This window comes from Schistocerca gregaria, chromosome 1 (assembly GCF_023897955.1).
Source record: "Schistocerca gregaria isolate iqSchGreg1 chromosome 1, iqSchGreg1.2, whole genome shotgun sequence".
Classification (NCBI taxonomy): domain Eukaryota; kingdom Metazoa; phylum Arthropoda; class Insecta; order Orthoptera; family Acrididae; genus Schistocerca; species Schistocerca gregaria.
Window position 1 is genome coordinate 1,200,901,206 of NC_064920.1, and position 23,847 is coordinate 1,200,925,052.

General features: G+C 39.3%; 1 protein-coding gene across 1 annotated transcript in view; it reads left to right on the plus strand.

Annotated features, from left to right (window-relative positions):
* Positions 1 to 1,025: 1,025 nt before the first annotated feature.
* Positions 1,026 to 23,847, plus strand: part of LOC126298732 (kelch-like protein 10) — a 151,967-nt gene continuing 129,145 nt past the window's right edge. The window contains exon 1 of the mRNA XM_049990211.1: positions 1,026 to 1,682. Within this exon, the coding sequence (XP_049846168.1) occupies positions 1,026 to 1,682 (657 nt within the window). The remainder of the gene's footprint in view (positions 1,683 to 23,847) is intronic.

A 23,847-nucleotide genomic window follows, 5' to 3' on the forward strand; every position in this document is an offset into this window, starting at 1 on the left:
CACTAGACAGAAAGTATGTTACATGGAATAACGGCGTATCGTTCGCAAAAGACCGCACCATTCCTGGCAAGATGAATGGTCCCGGAGTTCACAACAACACAGGATGTGCTAATCTCGTATTCGAGTGAAAGCCCATTGAGGAATCACAGGCAATCAAAAAGCAGATCAAATGGCAAAGCAGGCTGCAAGCAACGGGACACCACTATACATAAAGGTTTCCTGTACGGAATAAGGACAACTTATTCGAAAAAGGGCATTTGAATCCTGCCAGCAAGAATAGAGGCAGACCTCACGACACAAAGGAAGCGACTTTGCGCAAATACAACCACGAATTCCGAAATGATTTTACTTTGAGATAGTTTGTGGACCCCGACAAGCGACATTCTCATTAAGCAGAATAAGGCTATGTCATGGGACATTTACATAACATTTATACTGAGTGCATATAAGCCAAATGTACGCTCCTAATTGTAATGATAAGAACCCTGTACTGTATCAATGCAGGAAATATAGTGAGGCGGGGAACAAGTTCTTAGCATTTGTTATCAATAATAAAATCCGGCAAATAGTGTCAGTCAAGTCCTTGCTGTATGAACCCAACATTAAAACTTACGCGGAGACAATCGCATTTATATGTAATGGACAGATAAGGATATAAACGTTGATAGGAAACTGTAAGGGACAGTAAAAGCGAAGCCACACCAAAATAAGTGGACATAGAATGAGCAAAGTCATTATTGTTACTCAGTGATGCCTGAATGGTATCCAGTCAAAGTAAAAAAAAAAAAGAAAAAAGTTATGAATTATCTTTGACAATAAACAGCTGATGGCGTATGACATCGTACATAGACGTTCCTGTTGAAAGTGCACTCCTCGAATGGACAAAACCTGCAGTGGTTTTCTATAAGTAGCAGCAGTGAACAGTGGAACGAGATATGAGCCGACTAACCGATTTTTCGGAGAACTTCCGCGAGGCTCGCATTCCGTTCCCTGAAGCATGGAACGAACTGCACCTGCAGGAAGTGATGTGCGACGGAGTAATTCGCAGCAGTGACGGCTGTACTTTTCCCGTACACCGCATTATAGTGTGCTCGGCCGCAGAAAAAATTAGTCAGTTGTTCATCAGAGAAACAGATTCTGGAGTCAAAGAAGTGGTCGAAGCTAGCTTTCCCGTACCGGCCAATATCGTGAAATTACTTTTGGAATATATTTACACCGGCACATGTACGCTTACTGTGTCGAAAGCGAGAAGTCTTTTAAAAGTCGCTCATCAGTACGATGTGGAGGAACTCGTCCGCGATTGTTGCTGCTTCCTGAGAGAAGAAATGAGTGCGAGAAACTGCGTAGATACTCTGAAAGCTGCTGCCGACCTTCACCTCGTTTCGCTCGAACGTCAGGCACTGAGATTCATATGCTACAACTTCCTGGAAGTTGTAGAGTCGGCCACTGCCATATGGACTCTGGGTCCTGACACGATGTACGAGATTTTGTCTTCCGACCAGCTGAACGTCGGCCACGAGAAGGCGGTGCTCGATGCCGCCACACGCTGGGCGGAGTACGACCCCGAGAACAGGCTCGCCCCCCTGCAGAACCTCATTACGCTGTGCCCTCGGTACGGACTGCTCGACCCACAAGAGTTTGACGGCATCGTTCTCAACAACGAATACCTGCGGCGAAGTGAAGTAAGTGAGCCATACTGCGTTTCCTCTAGTTTTTGCAACTCCCCTGTTGCCTAACGGAGTTATCCTTCAGGACAACTTGGAGTTATCGTAAGAGCCATTCCATCTCAAATCAACTAACAGTCTGAACCTTGATATCTCAGATTTGGATGAATATTTTTTCAGTTAATGTACCCACTAACAATAGTTTAAATTTGAAATTTCAAATTTTTCTTACCTTTGGTTTTTGAGTTTCATGGGTTTAAAAATAAAAAATAAAAACTCCGTTTTTGATCAATCGATGAATGTTTTAAAATGCTGTAGCTAAAAAACTATACAACCTAGAGAGCTCAAATGTACACCATTGTTTTCCTCTATAAATTCCCTTCAATTTGATATCTAACATGACCGTGCTAGCTAAATTTGAAAATTTTAAACTATTCCAAAAAAACATTTTTAAAATTTCCAAAATGCATACCCTCGGATTTTTTTATAAAAATTGTATGTGTTGTCCAGTCTAACTGACTACATGCATGCAAAATTTCAAGATGGGATCTCAATGGGTTCTTGTATAAAATAATATTTTACAACCGCAATACACACTAATGAGGTGAAAAGCAGACTATTTCGACACCATAAATACTGAGATAAGCCTATGTAATTCTAACAAACTTAAATTATTATGTTAGCCTTTTATGCAACATTACCCTCTTATTGTTTGTTAATTCATTAAATGATATGGCGTTGTTTTAATTTAATGTTCATGATTCTCTTAACTACGCATCAGAAGGAAGCGAACAAATCTTAATTGGTAATATACGTACTACAAGTTAAAATTATGAATAAAGCCAACTCACCTTCATCCTTAGTTGTAAAGGGACAGAGGGTACGTATTTTTGAAATTTCAAAACATGTTTTTTTGGAATAGCTTAAAATTTTCTAGGTTGTATAGTATTTGAGCTACAGCATTTCAAAACATCCATCGATTGATAAAAAATAGAGTTTTTTAAAATTTTTAAACCCTTGAAACTCAAAAACCAAAGATCATAAAAATTTGAAATTTCAAATTTAAACTTGTGTTAGTGGGTACAATACCTGAAAAAAAATTCATCCAAATCTGAGAGGTCATGGTTCAAATCATGTAGAACAACTGGTTGATTTGACATGGAATGACCCATAAATAAACCGCTGTGGTGTTGACTGCAATATACTTAGTCGGCTATCACCAGTGGCGCAAGCAACATGGCAGTTGCAGTGCACATACGATGTCGACTCACTAGAAATCAAGAAGACCAATCATGAGTGAAATGTTGACACCCGACGAGCACGTCGTTCTCCATTTTTTTCGCCTCGTAAATGAAGTTTGCTGGTATTTTATTTCACTCGTAGGAATTTAAATTTTGATAGTATACCTCGTGTGGATAACGTTGTAAATTGTGAGCTAGGTCGGGCGGAATAACTGAAAAATATTTTGAGATTTTTTACTTTAACTGAAGGTAATTACTAGCTTGCTTGTAATTTCCAAGAATGATTGCCTATCGAAGTCGCGGGTTCCACACGATACATATCGAACATGCGACTGTAAATCAATCGTACAACCCTAGCAGCGGACGTTATGAGTATGTTTACGGTTGTCACTACAGCAATGACAAAAGAAGAGCGTTACAAAATGGCTCTGAGCACTATGTGCCTTAACTTCTGAGGTCATCAGTCGCCTAGAACTTAGAACTAATTAAACGTAACTAACCTAAGGACAGCACACACATCTATGCCCGAAGCAGGATTCGAACCTGCGACCGTAGCGGTCGCTCGGTTCCAGACTGCGCCTAGAACCGCACGGCCACTCCGACCGGCAGAGCGTTACAAAAATACTTGTAATTACAAAGGAGACGGCTTACCTTACTCGTCGTCGGTGTTGTCATGAGAAAGTCCATGTGATGTGTATGCTACAGGAATAATGCCCTTTTTGCCTTAGCCTGGGTAAACTCTGCCAATATCACGCAAAAATATCGATAGAGTGTCACATACGTTAACTTTTCCCTGCAAACGCAAGTTGTGGAAATAGAGGTATTGAAACAAGTATAGTTTGTGTCTTTGTCCTGGACGGCCTTCTCTTTTAATGGAGGACTTCACTGATTTCCATGGCCGCTCGATGTTCTACGTGTGCACACTGGGGTCATCCGAGGACACCAACTGTACAGAATGGTTGACGAACTCGTGGTCGAATCCTTCTGCTTTGAGTGTCTTGCAGGACTGAAATCCCTCTGTAATGACTTTGCTACCAGGCAGTATGAAGCGCTTTATCAGAGGCACTCTGGACAGTATTGTTAAAACGAAACACTTCCGGGGTCTCTCGTTCTATTCCACCAAATACTCAAATATGATCGATTTCACTCTTTGAAGGTCGTCCTCTCTGGTTCTTCCTTGGTGCTATGTGAGATTCGTCCACTTCAACAACTTTACTCGGTCCATCAGTAGAGTAGACTGACGTTCATCACTACCACATAACACACTTCTCTGCAAAACCCGAAATAGTCGGTAGTAGCAGATAAGTCAGTTTCCGATGCTCTTGCTTGTAAGGTTTAATCTCGAATCCAGCAAGATAGAATAATTGCGCTCGTGTGGATGGGTAATTTGGAAGAATCGAACCATGTATTCTTCCTGATACTCGTTCGTTTTCCGCACTGTCCACAATGAAATTGTAACGGTATTACAGCATTGAAACTCTTCTTACAAAGTTTTACACACTTCGCACCACCACAGTCCACACAGTCCCTCCTTTCGTTGTCCAATAGTACTCCATATTTGCGACAAAAAGTGAAACAATTTTCTCCGCTGGAAAAGCATGAAGTTAGACTCTTACATGTGAGAGAATCCGCCGAGGAAACGCCAAGAACAGACATCCCACTCACTACCGATATAAATCGTCTGGGCTGCTCTAGCGACTCACAAATAATTCGCGGACGTATGTAATTTAGAGCAACTAAGGGGACGACGGAAAACAGATAAAATTGACAATCACAAATAAGTGATTATAACGTCCGCCACCAGAGTCGCATGATCGATTTACAATCGCACGTGCGATATGTATAGTGTGGACTCCGCGACTTCAATAGGCAATCATTCTTGGAAATTACCTTGCTAAATACAATTAGTTATTTTCGGAATTTTAGACATAATAGGCCTGAAATGCAAAATCGGCTCTTGGATTCACTAACCTGTTGATTCAGGGTAATTTCATAATAAGTTTACATTTACCCCATATGTTCACTTTTACCCCATTTGGTAAGCGGTGAAAGGAAACTGCAGCCTCAAAGTGTAGACCGGGTACGAATGTGCTAACAGGGGTAACTGTAAACTAACTCTGTTCTACGATTTATAACCACTTCCCTGAATGATCTGGACAGTGTTTACAATTACCCCCAACCATCACGAAATCAAATTCCAAAATGAGCAGCTTCAAAAGGATTTATTAAACTTACAAAATAAGGAATTTTTGAAAGGAATTTGTCAAATAACCTCAAAATGGAGGTAGTAGGTAACACATACGTTGTCAGTACACATAAACACTACACATAAATACAAAATGTATGGTTAAGCATTTTCCCTCATTTCGTTTTAACAGTGCCAAATACAAATTTATCAAAATATTGTGGTTTTTCAGGTGGATGACCTGGCAAGTACACTAACTGAACGTTATTTTATACAGCCATGTCCACTAATCGTACACTGACATAGCTAGCATGACCATCAAATTCCAAAATGGCGGCTTGACTGGGCAATTGGTAACTTTTATGAATTTGAGGGACAAAAGCTGTAGTGAACCACTCTTAAAACTTAGGCTCTTCCATGCACCCATTTGTTGAATCAGCATGAAGTGACTCTGGGTAGGTATCAGTCCGTTCAGCGACTCTGGACTGCACCACCTTTATATATAGTCAGTAGTGGCAAGGAAGTGTCATGTCCAGCGATGTAGGCCAGAACAATTGTTAATTCCTTCACTAGTTGGGTTACTGCCAAACCCAGACTCATCACAACTGTAAACATAGCATGATCTTTCATTATCTTTTAGGCTACAAATTTAATACAAATTATAATTTTTATTGTAGAAGTTGCAAACAATCTTGTAATCAAGTTTCAATTAATTCTGTTTATCATGTTGCTATACCAATGATTGTATGTTCGTCTGTGTCATATGGATTATTGTTTCTGTATGAGGAATTAAACAATTGGCCAGTGTAGCTTCAACATATGGAGGAAGACCTTGAGGATGCCTAAGGCCTACCTTATCTAGTGGCACCCTCCAACTTGGAGGAATTCTAATAAAATGATGAAAATCATGTATGAAGGGTCTTATTTAATTTCTTCTTTGTATTCTTTAATTCTGCAATCTCACAAATATTTAATTTCCATCCTTTAATTCAGTGATATACGGCTGATTTTCATACACTATAAGCTGCTTCTGCTTCGCTGAATGTTTTACCTTAATTTCTAACATCACGCACAGCCTTTGACACAGCATTACGGCGTTAACTGCAATCTGGGTACTTTGTTTTTAATATTAGTCGTTGGCATTTTTCAAAACCTGCTATGAAATAATGGCATATTGCTTTGAAATCTCCACATGATATCTGTGCCCAATTACCCTAATTTGTAATTTTTTGGGGGTTAATGTAAACATGCGATGGTTCTTATTCAGCTTGAAATTAAGTAATTTCATTATTATAATCTCGTCTGTGAATGGCAAAATAACTTAATAAACCATAAATGTGTTCAATTTAGCAATAAATAAAGGAGGAAAAATAGAATTTTCTTTCTTCTGAAATCTGGAACTAACGAACTGCCAGATACATCAACATAAAAAGCTCAACAGTTATCAAAATTCAACAGTACATGTGAGGGGAAGTGATATCAGAATAAAAAATGATGGTTGAAAACTATGTTGCCTACGTTACACCAAATGTCTCTCCAGAAAATTTTATATCTGTTGTTTCCAATTACCCCTAGTTCACAAATACCCCACCAGACCCTACTGCAAATTATGGCTAAATGTTCCAGACAATGAAAATTATAAATATCAGTGTGGCTAGTTTCTAAGAGCACTTTAGCCTACTTCTAGTATTGTGAAATGGTCGCATGTCGTAAAATTGCACTTTCGGAATCTACAGAATTTTTGCGCATCTAATATCCACAGTGCTTCGCGTGCTTACGTTGAACGAGCAGCATTCACATTTACAGTCTTGTCTAAAATACATTGCTGGTTTTATTTTTATTTTTTTACGAATTGCTCACTATTTCCGAACGTGTGGTTATGCAGGGACCTATGAGCAGAGCAGCACTTCCAAATTCACCCATTATTATGCTGGTTCTCAGACATATTTGTCCATTCCTTCCAAACGTGTATGATTTTTGAAGTTTTCGTTACGATGCATCCTAATAATATCAGCACTTAAATACCTACGAGGGAAAGAGAATATCAGCTAACTTAAATTATGAAGCGAAAGAAATGAAGAACGACACTCTCAATGCTTATCCACATCTCACTCAAGAGTGGTCGTCTTGATTTCCCGTGATTTATCGTGATTTTTTGAGCTCAGAGTGAATCACTTATACTGCCCTTCTTGTAGAAGGATACTACAAATGCCTTATGGTTTCTCAAACTAGTTTCCATGTAGACGTCCTCAATGAGGTCAGGTTTCTAAACTCCTATTAGATCTGATATATTTCTGCCATGAGTAGGTTCCCGAATTATGAACTCTAGTTAGGTTTCAGAGAAGATATTTTGTGACATGTCGCAAGATATCTTGTGACGCCCATCACTAACAAAACTGCAATTATCTCAATCCGTTGCTTGATGCTTATAATGACCTCCGAAGATTGCAGTATGATTTGGGCGTTGGTGTACTATTGAAATGAGGTTTTCTCTACATCAAAGCGGACGGAGGGCAGTGTCGTGGTCGATAGATGGCTTCAGTTATAATTTTCTGCCCAGCACTGATACTTGACAGGGAAGCACTGGTTGGGAAGGGAGTAAGACAGGGTTGTACCCTCTCCCCGATGTTATTCAATCTGCATATTTAGCAAGCAGTAAAGGAAACAAAAGAAAAATTCGGAGTAGGTATTAAAATCCATGGAGAAGAAATAAAAACTTTGAGGTTCGCCGATGACATTGTAATTCTGTCAGAGACAGCAAAGGACTTGGAAGAGCAGTTGAATGGAAATGACAGTGTCTTGAAAGGAGGATATAAGATGAACATCAACAAAAGAAAAACGAGGATAATGGAATGTAGTCGAATTAAGTCAGGTGATGCTGAGGGAATTAGATTAGGAAATGAGACACTTAAAGTAGTAAATGAGTTTTGCTATTTGTGAAGCAAAATAACTGACGATGGTCGAAGTAGAGAGGATATAAAATGTAGACTGGCAATGGCAAGGAAAGCGTTTCTGAAGAAGAGAAATTTGTTAACATTTAGTATAGATTTAAGTGTCAGGAAGTCTTTTCTGAAAGTATTTGTATGGAGTGTAGCCATGTATGGAAGTGAAACATGGACGATAAATAGTTTCGGCAAGAAGAGAATAGAAGCTTTCGAAATGTGGTGCTACAGAAGAATGCTGAAGATTAGATGGGTAGATCAAATAACTAATGAGGAAGTATTGAATTGGATTGGGGAGAGGAGTAGTTTTTGGCACAACTTGACCAGAAGAAGGGATCGGTTGGTAGGACATGTTCTGAGGCATCAAGGGATCACCAGTTTAGTATTGGAGGGCAGCGTGGAGGGTAAAAATCGTAGAGGGAGACCAAGAGATGAATACACTAAGCAGATTCAGAAGGATGTAGGCTGCAGTAGGTACTGGGGGTTGAAGAAGCTTGCGCAGGATAGAGTAGCATGGAGAGCTGCATCAAACCAGTCTCAGGACTGAAGACCACAACAACAACACCGATACTTAAGTCTTACACAAACCATCTTGCAAGCAACTTCAATCTCTATCTTCTTCAACTTCTGTCTCGATGGATTTGAGTTTCTTGTCTACTGCCAGAAATACAACACCTCCATTCCCCATTAGACCTAGCTTGTGAGAACATGGAGAGCTTCGAGAAGTCGAAAGCTCTCTGACATCCCACGGAAAAGACGTCCTTTGGAAGAGACAAACACGGGTGTCTGGAGATAACATCGTATGAGTGACCCTCAACTAACGGGTGAGTCTTATCACATGCTGTATCAAAGATGAGGCCGCGTTCCGTCTTTTGTGATTGTTCGAGATGCTAAGCTGCAGTAGTCATTTTTGCAGACCAATCGAAAGAGGAGCTCATTATATCTTTAACTGGTATATTCATTGCAATTTTGAAAGCTGATGATACCTTTATTTTATTTTTAATTATATATTTATTTATTTATTTTTATTTTTTTAAAAGCGTGAATCTGAAACTTTTGGAAAAAAACTAAGTCACAATATGCTTTGTAAATGGTAAGTTTGAAAACGATGGATTGAATGTCATGATGACATGATGATTTAAATGTAGTTCTGTGGTTACAGAGCTCCTATGTTCGAAAAGACTGAGAATCCAATTTTGTGTTAAACGCGAAAATTACTGCCAAATAGCAGCTTGGTGTGGAGTCTTTGCTGAAAATTAGTCACCAAAGAGCTTATTTCTCAAATACTAGTTCAAGTGACTGTACTGAGCATATAGTTCTTTACGTCAGTAAAATGCAAAATTTTGTTAACATTACTCATTTGACACTTTCAACACATTTTGAAATTTGCAGGATTATTTCATTGCAGTTTCCAAATGATCATGATTACTGGACCAAACAATTCTATTTTATAGTAAAACGGGATGAGGTTATTAAACTACCTCAGGGTGTCCAGTTCATTTAAATTGAAAAAGGGGAGATTTACTATAAATTAGAGAGAAACCTGGGACAATGAAGAAAAAAAATGGGCCATAAATATTGTATTCACTAAATATAATACACATACAAGTTAACCTTTACAACGTGCTCTCAGATGATCCCAAATCACTTTTTACAGTTATTCTGCCACCCTATCACCGTACTTTTCACTTTTATGTACTTTATCAAGAAGTGCATTTTCGTTTGAAATTGTATCATAAAAGTCAGTACACGATACACCATTAAAGTGTGTTTTGACAATGAGCAAGGCCCTCACTGTTTCAACTATCACTCTGTTTTTTTCATCTGACCACAAAGAGTTCACTAAAGAAAACACACGTTCCACAGCAGCATTCGACCCAGGAATTTCCAGACAAAACTCCACCAAATGAATCATGTTTTTCATGTTAATGTTTTTACTTTTGAAATAAGCAAATATTTTACATTACGTTGCACTGACACTTTCTTTGTCTCCTTCTTCACTTTTTATGAAGTTCTGTGCACATGAAAATTCATCGAACAGTTCGTCTTCATCAACAGGAAAATTTGGTACAATACTTTTAACAAAAACACAACAGTCCTGAATATCCTTCCACTGTACCTGCTCCTTTTCAGTATTACTCCAGTCAAATGCTTTAAAAGGTGTGAGAAGTGGTAAACATTCTCTAATATACGCAATGCAAGAGTCATATAAGTGGTCAGCATAAATATGAAATTGTTCTACAGTAATTTCACCCTCTTCTTCCAGCTTCCTTAGAGTCTCGTGTACAAAGGATGTGAGAAATCGTTCAGATTTTCTACATCGTAATTTGCCCAATACATTTTTTATTTCTTGATAAACTTCCACTATTGTGATTTCTTATTTCTCAATACATTTAACTGTTGTGGAGAAAGGTTTTAGCTGGCTAACAAGAAAATGTAGAAGAACAACAGACACAGAATTATCAAAGAATTGTTTAAGAATAACAGGACACTTATCAAGGGAAATGAAATATGATTGCAAAGCAGGAAATATCTCTACAATTCTTCCCAATGCTGGTAGCAGAGATAGCCACCTTGTCTTGCTGTGCCGATGTACAGTTTTGTATTCAGTTTCAGTAAACTTACAGAATGACTTCAGAGATTTAACCCTTACTGTATACATGTGGAAATGCTGGTAGATTTTGTTTATAATTAATTGGCAGTCGATGGGTGGGTAATCTGAGCCAGTTTGTAAGGAATTGTGCACCACAGGTGCTGGACAGCCAACACCTACTATGTTATTCACTGTGTTCTGTTGCAGTTTATAGAACAAATTGTTTTTTCCTTTCCTCTGCTTACCACCAAAATTGGTGTTAGTGTTGTCTGCAGAAACTGCAATCACCTTTCCCTCAATATCATATTTGTTTAAAACTTCCAGCACATAATTCTGAAGTAAATGTTAAGTTCCTCCTGCTAGATTAATCAATTCGAGCACTTACACCGTGATGCCATTTTCAGGGTGAAAATACCTGATCAGGAGAGGAACCAACTTTAAATCCAGATGATGCAATGTTATTAATCATTATAGAAATGAATCGAGCACTTTTCAGTTCATTTAAAACCTGCTGAGCTGTATGCGGTGCAATAACATTTGAAATGATTGCATTATATTTAGTGTGTTTTCAACATGTGAATTTAGGATTGAAAATTTTTTTAACAACTGCTGTAGTACAGTCCATTGACTTAAAGCTGTGGTTATTTATTGCACTGTGGTATGCAAACGTAGATTCTTGTGGTGCCAACTGCCTAACCATTTTCGTTACTGATTTTGAGTTTACATAGTAGTCACTCACGCATTTATTTGCTCTTTTCGTTTGATCACTCACGCGATGTTTCTTCGTCTCAATGTGATTCACAATGTCAGACCTTCCACCATGACCAACAGCAAATTTTGATCTGCACAACGTACATTCTACTGTTTCTCCACTACCAGTGATGAAAGGAAACTCGCTTTTTATGTTGCTGTCAAAATTACGCTTTCGTTTTGACATAATGAAACAGTGATTGCACAGTGAAAAACATTAACATTGTGGTGACGAAAGCCAGAGAGTAAGTATTAGTTGTGTAGAGTATCTCTGGACCGAAAGGACGGATTCAGTCGATCGATTTAGAAGAGAAGACTCTTTTTGTTATTTGTAACCTATAGTGTGTTTAAAATTACTTGCGATCTTTGACAGTTCGGTACATGTTTGGGCTATGCTGAAGGTCATCACACGCTTCCTAGCGTAAATGATTGCGCAGTTCATAGCAAGTCAAACAACCAGTAGCGTAAAATACTCTAGCCAAGCGGAATCATAAAAAAACGCGACATTTGAGCGTCCCCAAAAAAACTTTCGGTACAGCGGGACATTTTGGTAAAAAACGGGACTGTCCCAGGAAAAACGGGACGAATGGACACCCTAAACCAGCTTGAAGAATAATCTATGGGAGGTTGTGCCCTCCTACACCTATGTTTCGTGTGTCAGTGCAGACTATTTTCCTTACATACATTGTCATTAGTCATGCCCTAAGTTTTTAGGACATGCTTTGGCGTTAGACATTTCTGTCTTTAATTTTAACAACTGAATCATAATTCCCTACGTACGTTCAATCCCGCGTCCGGCCATCTTGATTTAGGTTTTCCGTGATTTCCCTAAATCGCTCCAGGCAAATTCTGGGATGGTTCCTTTCAATGGGCACGGACGACTTCCTTCCCCATCCTTCCCAAATCCTATGAGGCCGATGACCTCGCTGTCTGGTCTCCGTGCCCAAAACAACCCAACCCTACGTACGTCAAGTGGACTCCATACCAGACAAAATCTGAGTCTCGATAGTTTCGAACATAGTACCTCCACCAGCATTGAGCTACATTTAACTGACTGTGCCACTGTGGCATTAGAAATTCCGTTATCAAATATGCCATTGACAGATCACATCGTGAGCTCGTTTCTTTATTGCAAATGTTAGTAGGTTCACACTTTTGAAGAAAATGAAGTCGTCTATGGTTTCAAAAATTGCCGTGAATGTAGCAATGAAAGATATAACGAGCAAATGCAAAAATAGCTAAGGCAGTTTAGCGTTTCTAACAATCACAAAAGTCGATACGCGTCCTCTGTCGTCTTCGATACAGACATCACGCAGAGTGCAATACGACTCACGCTCAACTACCGAGCAGATAGATAGATGTCGCTACGGATGTAGCCATCACTTGGAACCCTGGACGACCGACAGATGTCCCTGCAATGACGTCGTAGTATGTTTGTGTGGTGGGAAACATTTTGGCTGTTTAATTAAAGCATCAGATTAAGAAAACAGGTTAGGCCGCTCAGATATCAAAAAAATTGTCTTCTCCTATAGAATATATATGCATGCAGTTTGAAATTCAACCGAAAAGCTCGCAACTCCAATTGAACGCTGTTGGCAACTCAAAATGTATGCTGTTGCTGGGACGAAGGTGTTGGAATGCAACTCGTACAAAATCCGGTATCCAGATTTAAATGAAACTGTGATGAATCAAATGGGGGCTAGTGTGTGGTATTGGATCCCCTATCAAAGTTTTGGTTTTGGCTACAGACTGATGTGTAGCCTAGCTCGAATTGAATTGGTCTATACAGAATGGTCGCAAATTAACATTTTTACTAAAATGAGTTGGAATTGTGTGATGAAGGGTAGTCAGCTTAATACATACAAGAAGGGAAGTTCTTCAAATCGCATCACTGTCATAGCTAGAAATCTTCATTCCATGTAGACAGGTCATGCATCATTGACCTGTGCCATTTTTGCAGTTATGATATGTAACAGCCTGGTGAATGATTCACCACAGAAGGTCTAAAAACTCTTACAGTAAAATTAATGAAGTTGCAGAACGCACTGAAAGGGAAAATACTCATAATGTCTGTGGACTAGAGTTTGACTACAAGCAAAATTTACCATTACCAAATATTCCTGTTCAGGACACCTTTCATTTGAAAATATATGAGGCAATGTTTTTGACAAATATAATATGAAAAGTAACGACTCAAACTTTTCAATGTACCATGAAGTTGGAGGCTAGAAAGGAGGAAATTAAAGTTGCTCATTTGTATACTATTATATGCAGAAACATATCCAAAAGGATGTGAATACGCTTCACCTTTTCTCCAATAGGTTAGAACAAGAATAACACAATCATTCACTTTTGTTTAAACTTGTATCAACTGGGACATAAAAGAAGATGAAACATTACTTCTCTATAAACAGAATAATTTTCTACCAAACAATAAAGATTAATCCAGAATGAGATTTTCACTCTGCAGCGAAGTACGCGCTGATATGAAACTTTCTGACAGATTAAAACTGTGTGCCGGACCGAGACTCAAACTTGGGACCTTTGCCTTTCGTGGGCAAAATATGAAACTTTGAAGAAGTTGATCAGGCATCATAACAGGATCGCTATACTTAAAGACTATGCCATAATTATCAAAAAGGCATCAATTCTCAGTGGAAACTGTTGACCATGTTTTATATTAGCACTTAAAAGTTGCTGATCTGCATATTTTAAAAATCCTGCCTCTCTGAATCAAATATGGAAAAATTTCCGAAAGAACATAAAAAATCTTTTTTCCCTTCTAAATGGATGAGTTTTGAGTATTATGTACGTTATCCAGGGCAAGTGAAAACAGAGCAGCTAAGGATCATGTACTTCCATTTGAGTTACCATATTCTGAGAAACAGGTGCAAAAAATTGCAAGAATAGCTGATAGCAGGAGAAACACACAATGATAATGGTTATGATCAAGAAGATTAACTTGTTTTATTGTGTTTTGGTATGGCATTATTATAGGAAGTGCAGCTAATCCTCAAAGTGTTAATAAAATACTAATAGTCTCCTTTGAGGTAATAGTCTCCTTTGAGATTGCAGCTTGCCTTATGTACTGATTTTGTAATAAAATCTACTTGTTTTCCAAGTATATCAGTCAGTTATTATAACAAATAATTGTTCAATGAAAAAAGGTCATGAGTCAGCAATTTTTAAATTCACTTTTATGCCAAAATAGAAATAACAAAACAAAAGTACACAACACTACAGTCTTAAAAGACTCTGAATATTATATATGCAAATGCAAAATGCTGTAGGAAGTTTTTGCCTTCCTTAAAGTATTTCGTTTGTGGCTCATGATCTTTTTGAAATGATTAATTTAATTATATAGTAGGTTACGAGGTGATAGTTTTGGTTGTGAATTAGCAAAGCCATCGAATGTGAATGCTAAATAAAGGTTGTGGTAACAGACTGACCTGTTTGGCATACCCAATGTTTATGTTAAATTCAGACAAGCTACTGTACATGTTTCAGGTGAATATTTCGATGCATGTCACATGGACTATGAAAAATTCTGGGGGGTGGGAGTCTACAATGTAAATTTTTCCATGAAAGGAAATGTTAATGCGTAAGAATGTAATGCAGATGGAAATATTTATGTATTTTGCAGTTTGTAATAAAGAGCATGTTTTGAGAAGGTAGATTTTATTTGTTTTGAGATCTGAGTGTGGGATCTGCAAATGAATCTCCAGCTGAAAATAATTCAGATTCATTTCTAATCCAAACGTTTCTATGATGTTTTCTGTACCCAGACTTACTTCCAAGCTAACTGGTGGTGGTATACTCCAGTGTTGAATGCTCTTCACCCTGATAAATTTGCTTCGATTGCTATGTTGTAATCTGTACTGATGTCTTGCACATGCAGCATGAATAGTTATGTCTTTGTAATACATACATACACACACACATTAATCCTTGTTCCATAGATCATGAATACGACATTTCATAATGATGTAGAACATGTCAATTTTACATAAGTTTTCTTTACACAAAATAATTACTTTTGTTGTTTACAGCTACTATTTTATACCTAAAAATTCATCTATTGAGTAGAAGGAGTTGTCATTCTGAAATTCTTTTAATTTGCTTTTAAGTGTTGGTTGGCTATCTGTCAGACTTTTAATACTATTTGGCAAATGGCCATAGACTTTTGTGGCAGGACAATTCACCCCTTTCTGTGCCAAAGTGAGATTTAATCCAGAATAATGAAGATCATCCTTTCCTGTAGTGTTGTAGCTATGCACTTCGCTGTTATTGTCTGAATTGGAATAGGTTATTAATGACAAATTTCATAAGTGAATACATGTATTGCGAAATTACTGTAAATATCCCAAGTTCCTTAAGTAAATGTGTGCAAGGTGATCTTGGGTGCCCTCCAGCTATTAATCTGGTTATAAGCTTTTGTGCAATTAATACTTCCTCTGTTAATGACGAATTGCCCCAAATATGATGCCATGTGAAAGCAGTGAATGAAAATAGGCACAGTAGGCTAATTTACTGATATGTTTATCACCAAAATTTGCAATAACTCTAATAGCATAGGTATCTGTACCTGTTTCAGCAAATCATCGATGTGTTTCTTTGAATTTAATTTCTCATCAACACCCCCCCCCCCTCCCCAGATATTTTGAGTATTCTGCCTTAGCAACAGACTTCTGTTCATAGTCTATATTTATCAACAGTATTATGCCATTTACTGTACAGAATTGTATCAACTGTGTTTTATCAACATTTAGTGAGAGTCCGTTTGCAGAAAACGCATAATCATTTTCTGAGAGCCATTATTTGTAATTTCCTCAGTTGATTCTTGCTTGTTAGGTGTGATTACTATACTTGAATCACCAGCAAAACGAACTAGCTTTGCATCTTCATGAATGTAGAGTAGCAAGTCATTAATACACTCCTGGAAATGGAAAAAAGAACACATTGACACCGGTGTGTCAGACCCACCACACTAGCTCCGGACAGTGCGAGAGGGCTGTACAAGCAATGATCACACGCACGGCACAGCGGACACACCAGGAACCGCGGTGTTGGCCGTCGAATGGCGCTAGCTGCGCAGAATTTGTGCACCGCCGCCGTCAGTGTCAGCCAGTTTGCCGTGGCATACGGAGCTACATCGCAGTCTTTAACACTGGTAGCATGCCGCGACAGCGTAGACGTGAACCGTATGTGCAGTTGACGGACTTTGAGCGAAGGCATATAGTGGGCATGCAGGAGGCCGGGTGGACGTACCGCCGAATTGCTCAACACGTGGGGCGTGAGGTCTCCACAGTACATCGATGTTGTCGCCAGTGGTCGGCGGAAGGTGCACGTGCCCGTCGACCTGGGACCGGACCGCAGCGACGCACGGATGCACGCCAAGACCGTAGGATCCTACGCAGTGCCATAAGGGACCGCACCGCCACTTCCCAGCAAATTAGGGACACTGTTGCTCCTGGGGTATCGGCGAGGACCATTCGCAACCGTCTCCATGAAGCTGGGCTACGGTCCCGCACACCGTTAGGCCGTCTTCCGCTCACGCCCCAACATCGTGCAGCCCGCCTCCATTGGTGTCGCGACAGGCGTGAATGGAGGGACGAATGGAGACGTGTCGTCTTCAGCGATGAGAGTCGCTTCTGCCTTTGTGCCAATGATGGTCGTATGCGTGTTTGGCGCCGTGCAGGTGAGCGCCACAATCAGGACTGCATACGACTGAGGCACACAGGGCCAACACCCGGCATCGTGGTGTGGGGAGTGATTTCCTACACTGGCCGTACACCTCTGGTGATCGTCGAGGGGACACTGAATAGTGAACGCTACATTCAAACCGTCATCGAACCCATCGTTCTACCATTCCTAGACCGGCAAGGGAACTTGCTGTTCCAACAGGACAATGCACGTCCGCATGTATCCCGTGCCACCCAACGTGCTCTAGAAGGTGTAAGTCAACTACCCTGGCCAGCAAGATCTCCGGATCTGTCCCCCATTGAGCATGTTTGGGACTGGATGAAGCGTCGCCTCACGCGGTCTGCACGTCCAGCACGAACGCTGGTCCAACTGAGGCGCCAGATGGAAATGGCATGGCAAGCCGTTCCACAGGACTACATCCAGCATCTCTACGATCGTCTCCATGGGAGAATAGCAGCCTGCATTGCTGCGAAAGGTGGATATACACTGTACTAGTGCCGACATTGTGCATGCTCTGTTACCTGTGTCTATGTGCCTGTGGTTCTGTCAGTGTGATCATGTGATGTATCTGACCCCAGGAATGTGTCAATAAAGTTTCCCCTTCCTGGGACAATGAATTCACGGTGTTCTTATTTCAATTTCCAGGAGTGTATATATATTAAGAACAATAAGGGACCCAAGACTGAACCTTGTGGGACACCATTCTTGATACCTCCCCAGTTAGAGGACTATGCTGGTTTTTGCAGACTATCTGTACTGTTAATTTCAACCTTCTGCATTCTTCCAGTTAAGTTTGGATTAAACCATTTGTGCACTGTTCCATTCATACCACAATACTTAAGCTCATCTATAAGAATTTCTATAAGACTTTCACATATCAAATGCTCATCGTTTTGCAAGACTAACTACAGCATTTGATACCACCATCATCAAAACAATGGACAAAAATGACTTAAAATGCAACATGCATAGCAATAAAAATAATTATAGTTATTCTAATGACAACATATTAGTTGACTTCGCAAACTTTCCTCAAACTGTCACCTTTAATCTACTCTATGGGATATTCTACATGTCTATCTGCCAAAACCTATAACCAAACAATAATACTGACTTAAAACTAAATTCAACATTCTATTTGGATGCCACATGCCACAGCATAATTACATCAAAGTAAGTATTTAAGATTCAAAACCAATTACATGACGAGAATGTTGTCAGCTGTAATTTTAATAATACGGTAGTGTATCTACATCTGTGGTTGAACTGTTACTGGTAAATTAAACAATTGTGTCTGCAACATTTGAAATAATAAACATCTTTGCTGTACGTAACATAATGTTAGTAAAATGACTTATGGAAGACTAATTCAGATTTAGCTTTCATGTGAACATGTGGATTCCATTTTCAGCTCTAGTACTATGAAATATCAGAGGTGACCAGCATTGCCAATACCAATATTCCAAAGTCCCCAAAAATCTGGGAGAAATCCCCCAAATTTGGCGAGAAAAATTTCCTACTGCCCCACATAATAGGTTATGTGAGTTTTTCATAGTGCTCATCTTATATTTTATATAAATTTTATTTTTATAAATTATTGATTACATTATTTCATGCTCATCATGTGCTTTTATTCTTCATAAAATTTAAGTATTTACAAGAAAAAAGAGAAATATAAGTACTTCAAAAGGCCACACAAACCTTTTTCACATGATGTGATGGTTTGCTCTATGCATGTGCTCAACAGCTTTCTTTCACATGTACTCAGCCATTGTTATGTTCAGTCTCGCTTAAGTAATATCTATACAGAAAAGAGTATTTATGTATCCTGTTTATATAAGAGTGGTTGAAATATTTTCTATGAAACTCATTGTGAACTTAAGGTCTTGAAAATCATTACTGTCAACACCAGCAACAAACTTACCGACCACAAAATTATCGATGTGACAGCTATGATATATTGGTAAATAGCAAAACCTCAAAGTCCCCACACACTCCCCACATAATGCCACTCCCCACAGAATTTCCAGCTGAACTGAAATTCCCCACAGTTTGTGGAATTACCCACGAACTGGCCAAAGACTGTGAATGAGTAAATAGCTAGTTGGGCACTCTGAATTCGCAAAGGATCGTGGTAGTGTGACCATAGCAACAATTATCAGTTTGGTTGGCAATTGAGGGTCCCTTATACTATGTTATCTCCATATGTTTGTGAGACAAACTACCAATGTGTTCTTGACTTGTAACAGTGCAGAAGTCTGTAAATTCGCTTTATGTAATAAAACGATTCATGTATAGCTGTGTCACATGTAGCACACCATTTGGCAGTGGTAATAGTGCGCCTTAGTACCTAACGTCTACAAGTCTATTCTTTCGAAATACAGTTAAATTTCCCCCAAAATCTAACTGCTGTCTTTTTTGTGTTTTAACCAACTTCCCGTACCTAGTAGTATGCATGCTTCACTCTTTTTTAGGAGTTCTTCAATCTCTGGCTCTACTTTGTTGCAAATGTTTCAGCAGTTAATTACTAGGATTTTTACTTTCTGTGTAATCTCATTTTTATGGTAGAAAACCTCAAACCTTTCCGTATAACACTGGGGTGTGTTGATGAATTCTCTTTCTACAATTGAATTTTTCTATTACATTTTTCTCTTTCCAGTACTATATTTATAAATGTTGTTCCAGAATAGTTATTGATTGCTGTCAATAAAGTTCATAAGGAAAGCTGTTGTCAGTATGCCATAATGTTAAAGGACTACCTAAAGTGGAACTGCCTGTCACAGTTTTTCTATGTATAAAACAGCTTCAATAGCTCTGTTTTAAGAAAAGGAAGTCTTTCACATAGCTCAATGTTTCTGACCTCATATCTCCTATGTGTCATATAATGATATAATTTTGTGGGTACATTCAGTGCTATACACGGACACACTCTCCAAAAGTATTGCGAAGACAGTTGGTAGCAAAGAAGAAATAAATTAAAATGTCATGCCCAAAAAGGCAGTTCTACTGCTTGAATAGGAAAAATGTAGTGAGCGCTAACCTTTTATTCCTTTCATCGTGTTGTGGTAGTGCCAGCGACAGAAAGTTTTTTAAAGGTTTGAAATTATGATTAAAATTTTTTGGAAGCGGCTCAGAGTTTCAATCTCAAGTACTAACTGAATATAGTGTGGGTTCCAGAAAGAATTTCTCACTTTGTTGAGGAGTATACGCTGATATGAACCTTCCTAAGAGATGAAAACTGTGTACCACATCGAGAGTCGATCTCGAGACCTTTGCTTCTTTTTTCCCTCACCACTTTTTGTGTTCTTCAACTAGCTTCTGTTCTGTAGTGTTCTTTTTTCAGCTAGTAGATGAAAATGTAGAACATAACCATGGACCTTGCTGCTGGTGGGGAGACTTGCGTGTCTCAGCGATACAGATAGCCGTACCGTAGGTGCAACCACAACGGAGGGGTATCTGTTGAGAGGCCAGATAAACGTGTGGTTCCTGAAGAGGGGCAGCAGCCTTTTCAGTAGTTGCAGGGGCAACAGTCTGGATGATTGACTGATCTGGCCTTGTAACAATAACCAAAACAGCCTTGCTGTGCTGGTACTGCGAACGGCTGAAAGCAAGGGGAAACTACGGCCGTAATTTTTCCCGAGGGCATGCAGCTTTACTGTATGATTAAATGATGATGGCATCCTCTTGGGTTAAATATTCCGGAGGTAAAATAGTCCCCCATTCGGATCTCTGGGCGGGGACTACTCAAGAGGATGTTGTTATCAGGAGAAAGAAAACTGGCGTTCTACGGGTCGGAGCGTGGAATGTCAGATCCCTTAATCGCGCAGGTAGGTTAGAAAATTTAAAAAGGGAAATGGATAGGTTAAAGTTAGATATAGTGGGAATTAGTGAAGTTCGGTGGCAAGAGGAACAAGACTTCTGGTCAGGTGACTACAGGGTTATAAAGACAAAATCAAATAGGGGTAATGCAGGAGTAGGTTTAATAATGAATAGGAAAATAGGAATGCGGGTAAGCTACTACAAACAGCATAGTGAACGCATTATTGTGACCAAGATAGATACGAAGCCCACACCTACTACAGTAGTATAAGTTCATATTCCAACTAGCTCTGCAGATGACGAAGAAATTGAAGAAATGTATGATCAAATAAAATAAATTATTCAGATAGTGAAGGGTGACGAACATTTAATAGTCATGGGTGACTGGAATTCGGTAGTAGGAAAAGGGAGAGAAGGAAACGTAGTAGGTGAATATGGACTGGAGCAAAGAAATGAAAGAGGAAGCCGCCTGGTAGAATTTTGCATAGAGCACAACTTAATCATAGGTAACACTTGGTTCAAGAATCATAAAAGAAGGCTGTATACATGGAAGAAGCCTGGAGATACTGACAGTTTTCAGATAGATTATATAATGCTACGACAGAGATTTAGGAACCAGGTTTTAAATTGTAAGACATTTCCAGGGGCAGATGTGGACTCTTACCACAATCTATTGGTTGTGAACTGTAGATTAAAACTGAAGAAACTGCAAAAAGGCGGGAATTTAAGGAGATGGGACCTGGATAAACTAAAAGAACCAGAGGTTGTACGGAGTTTGAAGGAGAGCATAAGGGAGCAATTGACAGGAATGGGGGAAAGAAATACAGTAGAAGAAGAATGGGTAGCTTTAAGGGATGAAGTAGTAAAGGCAGCAGAGGATCAAGTAGGTAAAAAGACGAGGGCTAGTAGAAATCCTTGAGTAACAGAAGAAATATTGTATTTAATTGATGAAAGGAGAAAATATAAAAATGCAGTAAATGAAGCAGGCAAAAAGGAATACCAACGTTTCAAAAATGAGATCGACAGGAAGTGCAAAATGGCTAAGCAGGGATGGCTAGAGGACAAATGTAAGGATGTAGAGGCTTATCTCACTAGGGGTAAGATAGATACTGCCTACAGGAAAATTAAAGAGACCTTTGGAGAAAAGAGGACCACTTGTATGAACATTAATAGCTCAGATGGAAACCCAGTTCTAACCAAAGAAGGGAAAGCAGAAAGGTGGAAGGAGTATATAGAGGGTCTATACAAGGGCGATGTACTTGAGGACAATATTATGGAAATGGAAGAGGATGTAGTGAAGAGTTTGACAGAGCACTGAAAGACCTGAGTCGAAACAAGGCCCCCAGAGTCGATAACATTCCATTGGAACTACTGACAGCCTTGGGAGAGCAAGTCCTGACAAAACTCTACCATCTGGTGAGCAAGATGTATGAGACATGTGAAATACCCTCAGACTTCAAGAAGAATATAATAATTCCAATCCCAAAGAAAGCAGGTGTTGACAGATGTGAAAATTATCGAACTATCAGTTTAATAAGTCACAGCTGCAAAATACTAACCCGAGTTCTTTACAGACGAATGGAAAAACTAGTAGAAGCCGACCTCGGGGAAGATCAGTTTTGATTCCGTAGAAATGTTGGAACACGTGAGGCAATACTGACCCTACGACTTATCTTAGAAGCTAGATTAAGGAAGGGTAAACCTACGTTTCTAGCATTTGTAGACTTAGAGAAAGCTTTTGACAATGTTCACTGGAATACGCTCTTTCAAATTCTGAAGGTGGCAGGGGTAAAATACAGGGAGCGAAAGGCTATTTACAATTTGTACATAAACCAGATGGCAGTTATAAGAGTCGCGGGACATGAAAGAGAAGCAGTGGTGGGGAAGGGAGTGAGACAGGGCTGTAGTCTATCCCCGATGTTATTCAATCTGTATATTGAGCAAGCAGTGAAGGAAACAAAAGAAAAATTCGGAGTAGGTATTAAAATCCATGGAGAAGAAATAAAAACTTTGAGGTTCGCCGATGACATCGTAATTCTGTCAGAGATAGCAAAGGACTTGGAAGAGCAGTTGAACGGAATGGATAGTGTCTTGAAAGGAGGATATAAGATGAACATCAACAAAAGCAAAACGAGGATAATGGAATGTAGTCGAATTAAGTCGGGTGATGCTGAGGGAATTAGATTAGGAAGTGAGACACTTAAAGTAGTAAAGGAGCAAAATAACTGATGATGGTCGAAGTAGAGAGGATATAAAATGTAGACTGGCAATGGCAAGAAAAGCGTTTCTGATAAAGGGAAATTTATTAACATCAAGTATAGATTTAAGTGTCAGGAAGTCATTTCTGAAAGTATTTGTATGGAGTGTAGCCATGTATGGAAGTGAATCATGGACGATAAATAGTTCGGACAAGAAGAGAATAGTAGCTTTCGAAATGTGGTGCTACAGAAGAATGCTGAAGATTAGATAGGTAGATCACATAACTAATGAGGAAGTATTGAATCGGATTGGGGAGAAGAGATGTTTGTGGCACAACTTGACCAGAAGAAGGGATCGGTTGGTAGGACATGTTCTGAGGCATCAAGGGGTCACCAGTTTAGTATTGGAGGGCAGCGTGGAGGGTAAAAATCGTAGAGGGAGACCTAGAGATGACTACACTAAGCAGATTCAGAAGGACGCAGGTTGCAGTAGGTACTGGGAGATGAAGAAGCTTGCACAGGTTAGAGTAGCATGGAGAGCTGCATCAAACCAGTTTCAGGACTGAAGACCACAACAACAACAACAATGTAATTAATAAGAATATGGAAAGATTGGGAGGGCGACATCCCATTACGTCTTTGAGTGAAACTCGTCGTCTCCACATGCATTGATAAGTTTGTGTCTTTTCGCTGTTTATCTTTTTCTGGTGTCTGTATTTTCCAACGGCAGTCTGCGAAACTTTAAACTTCTG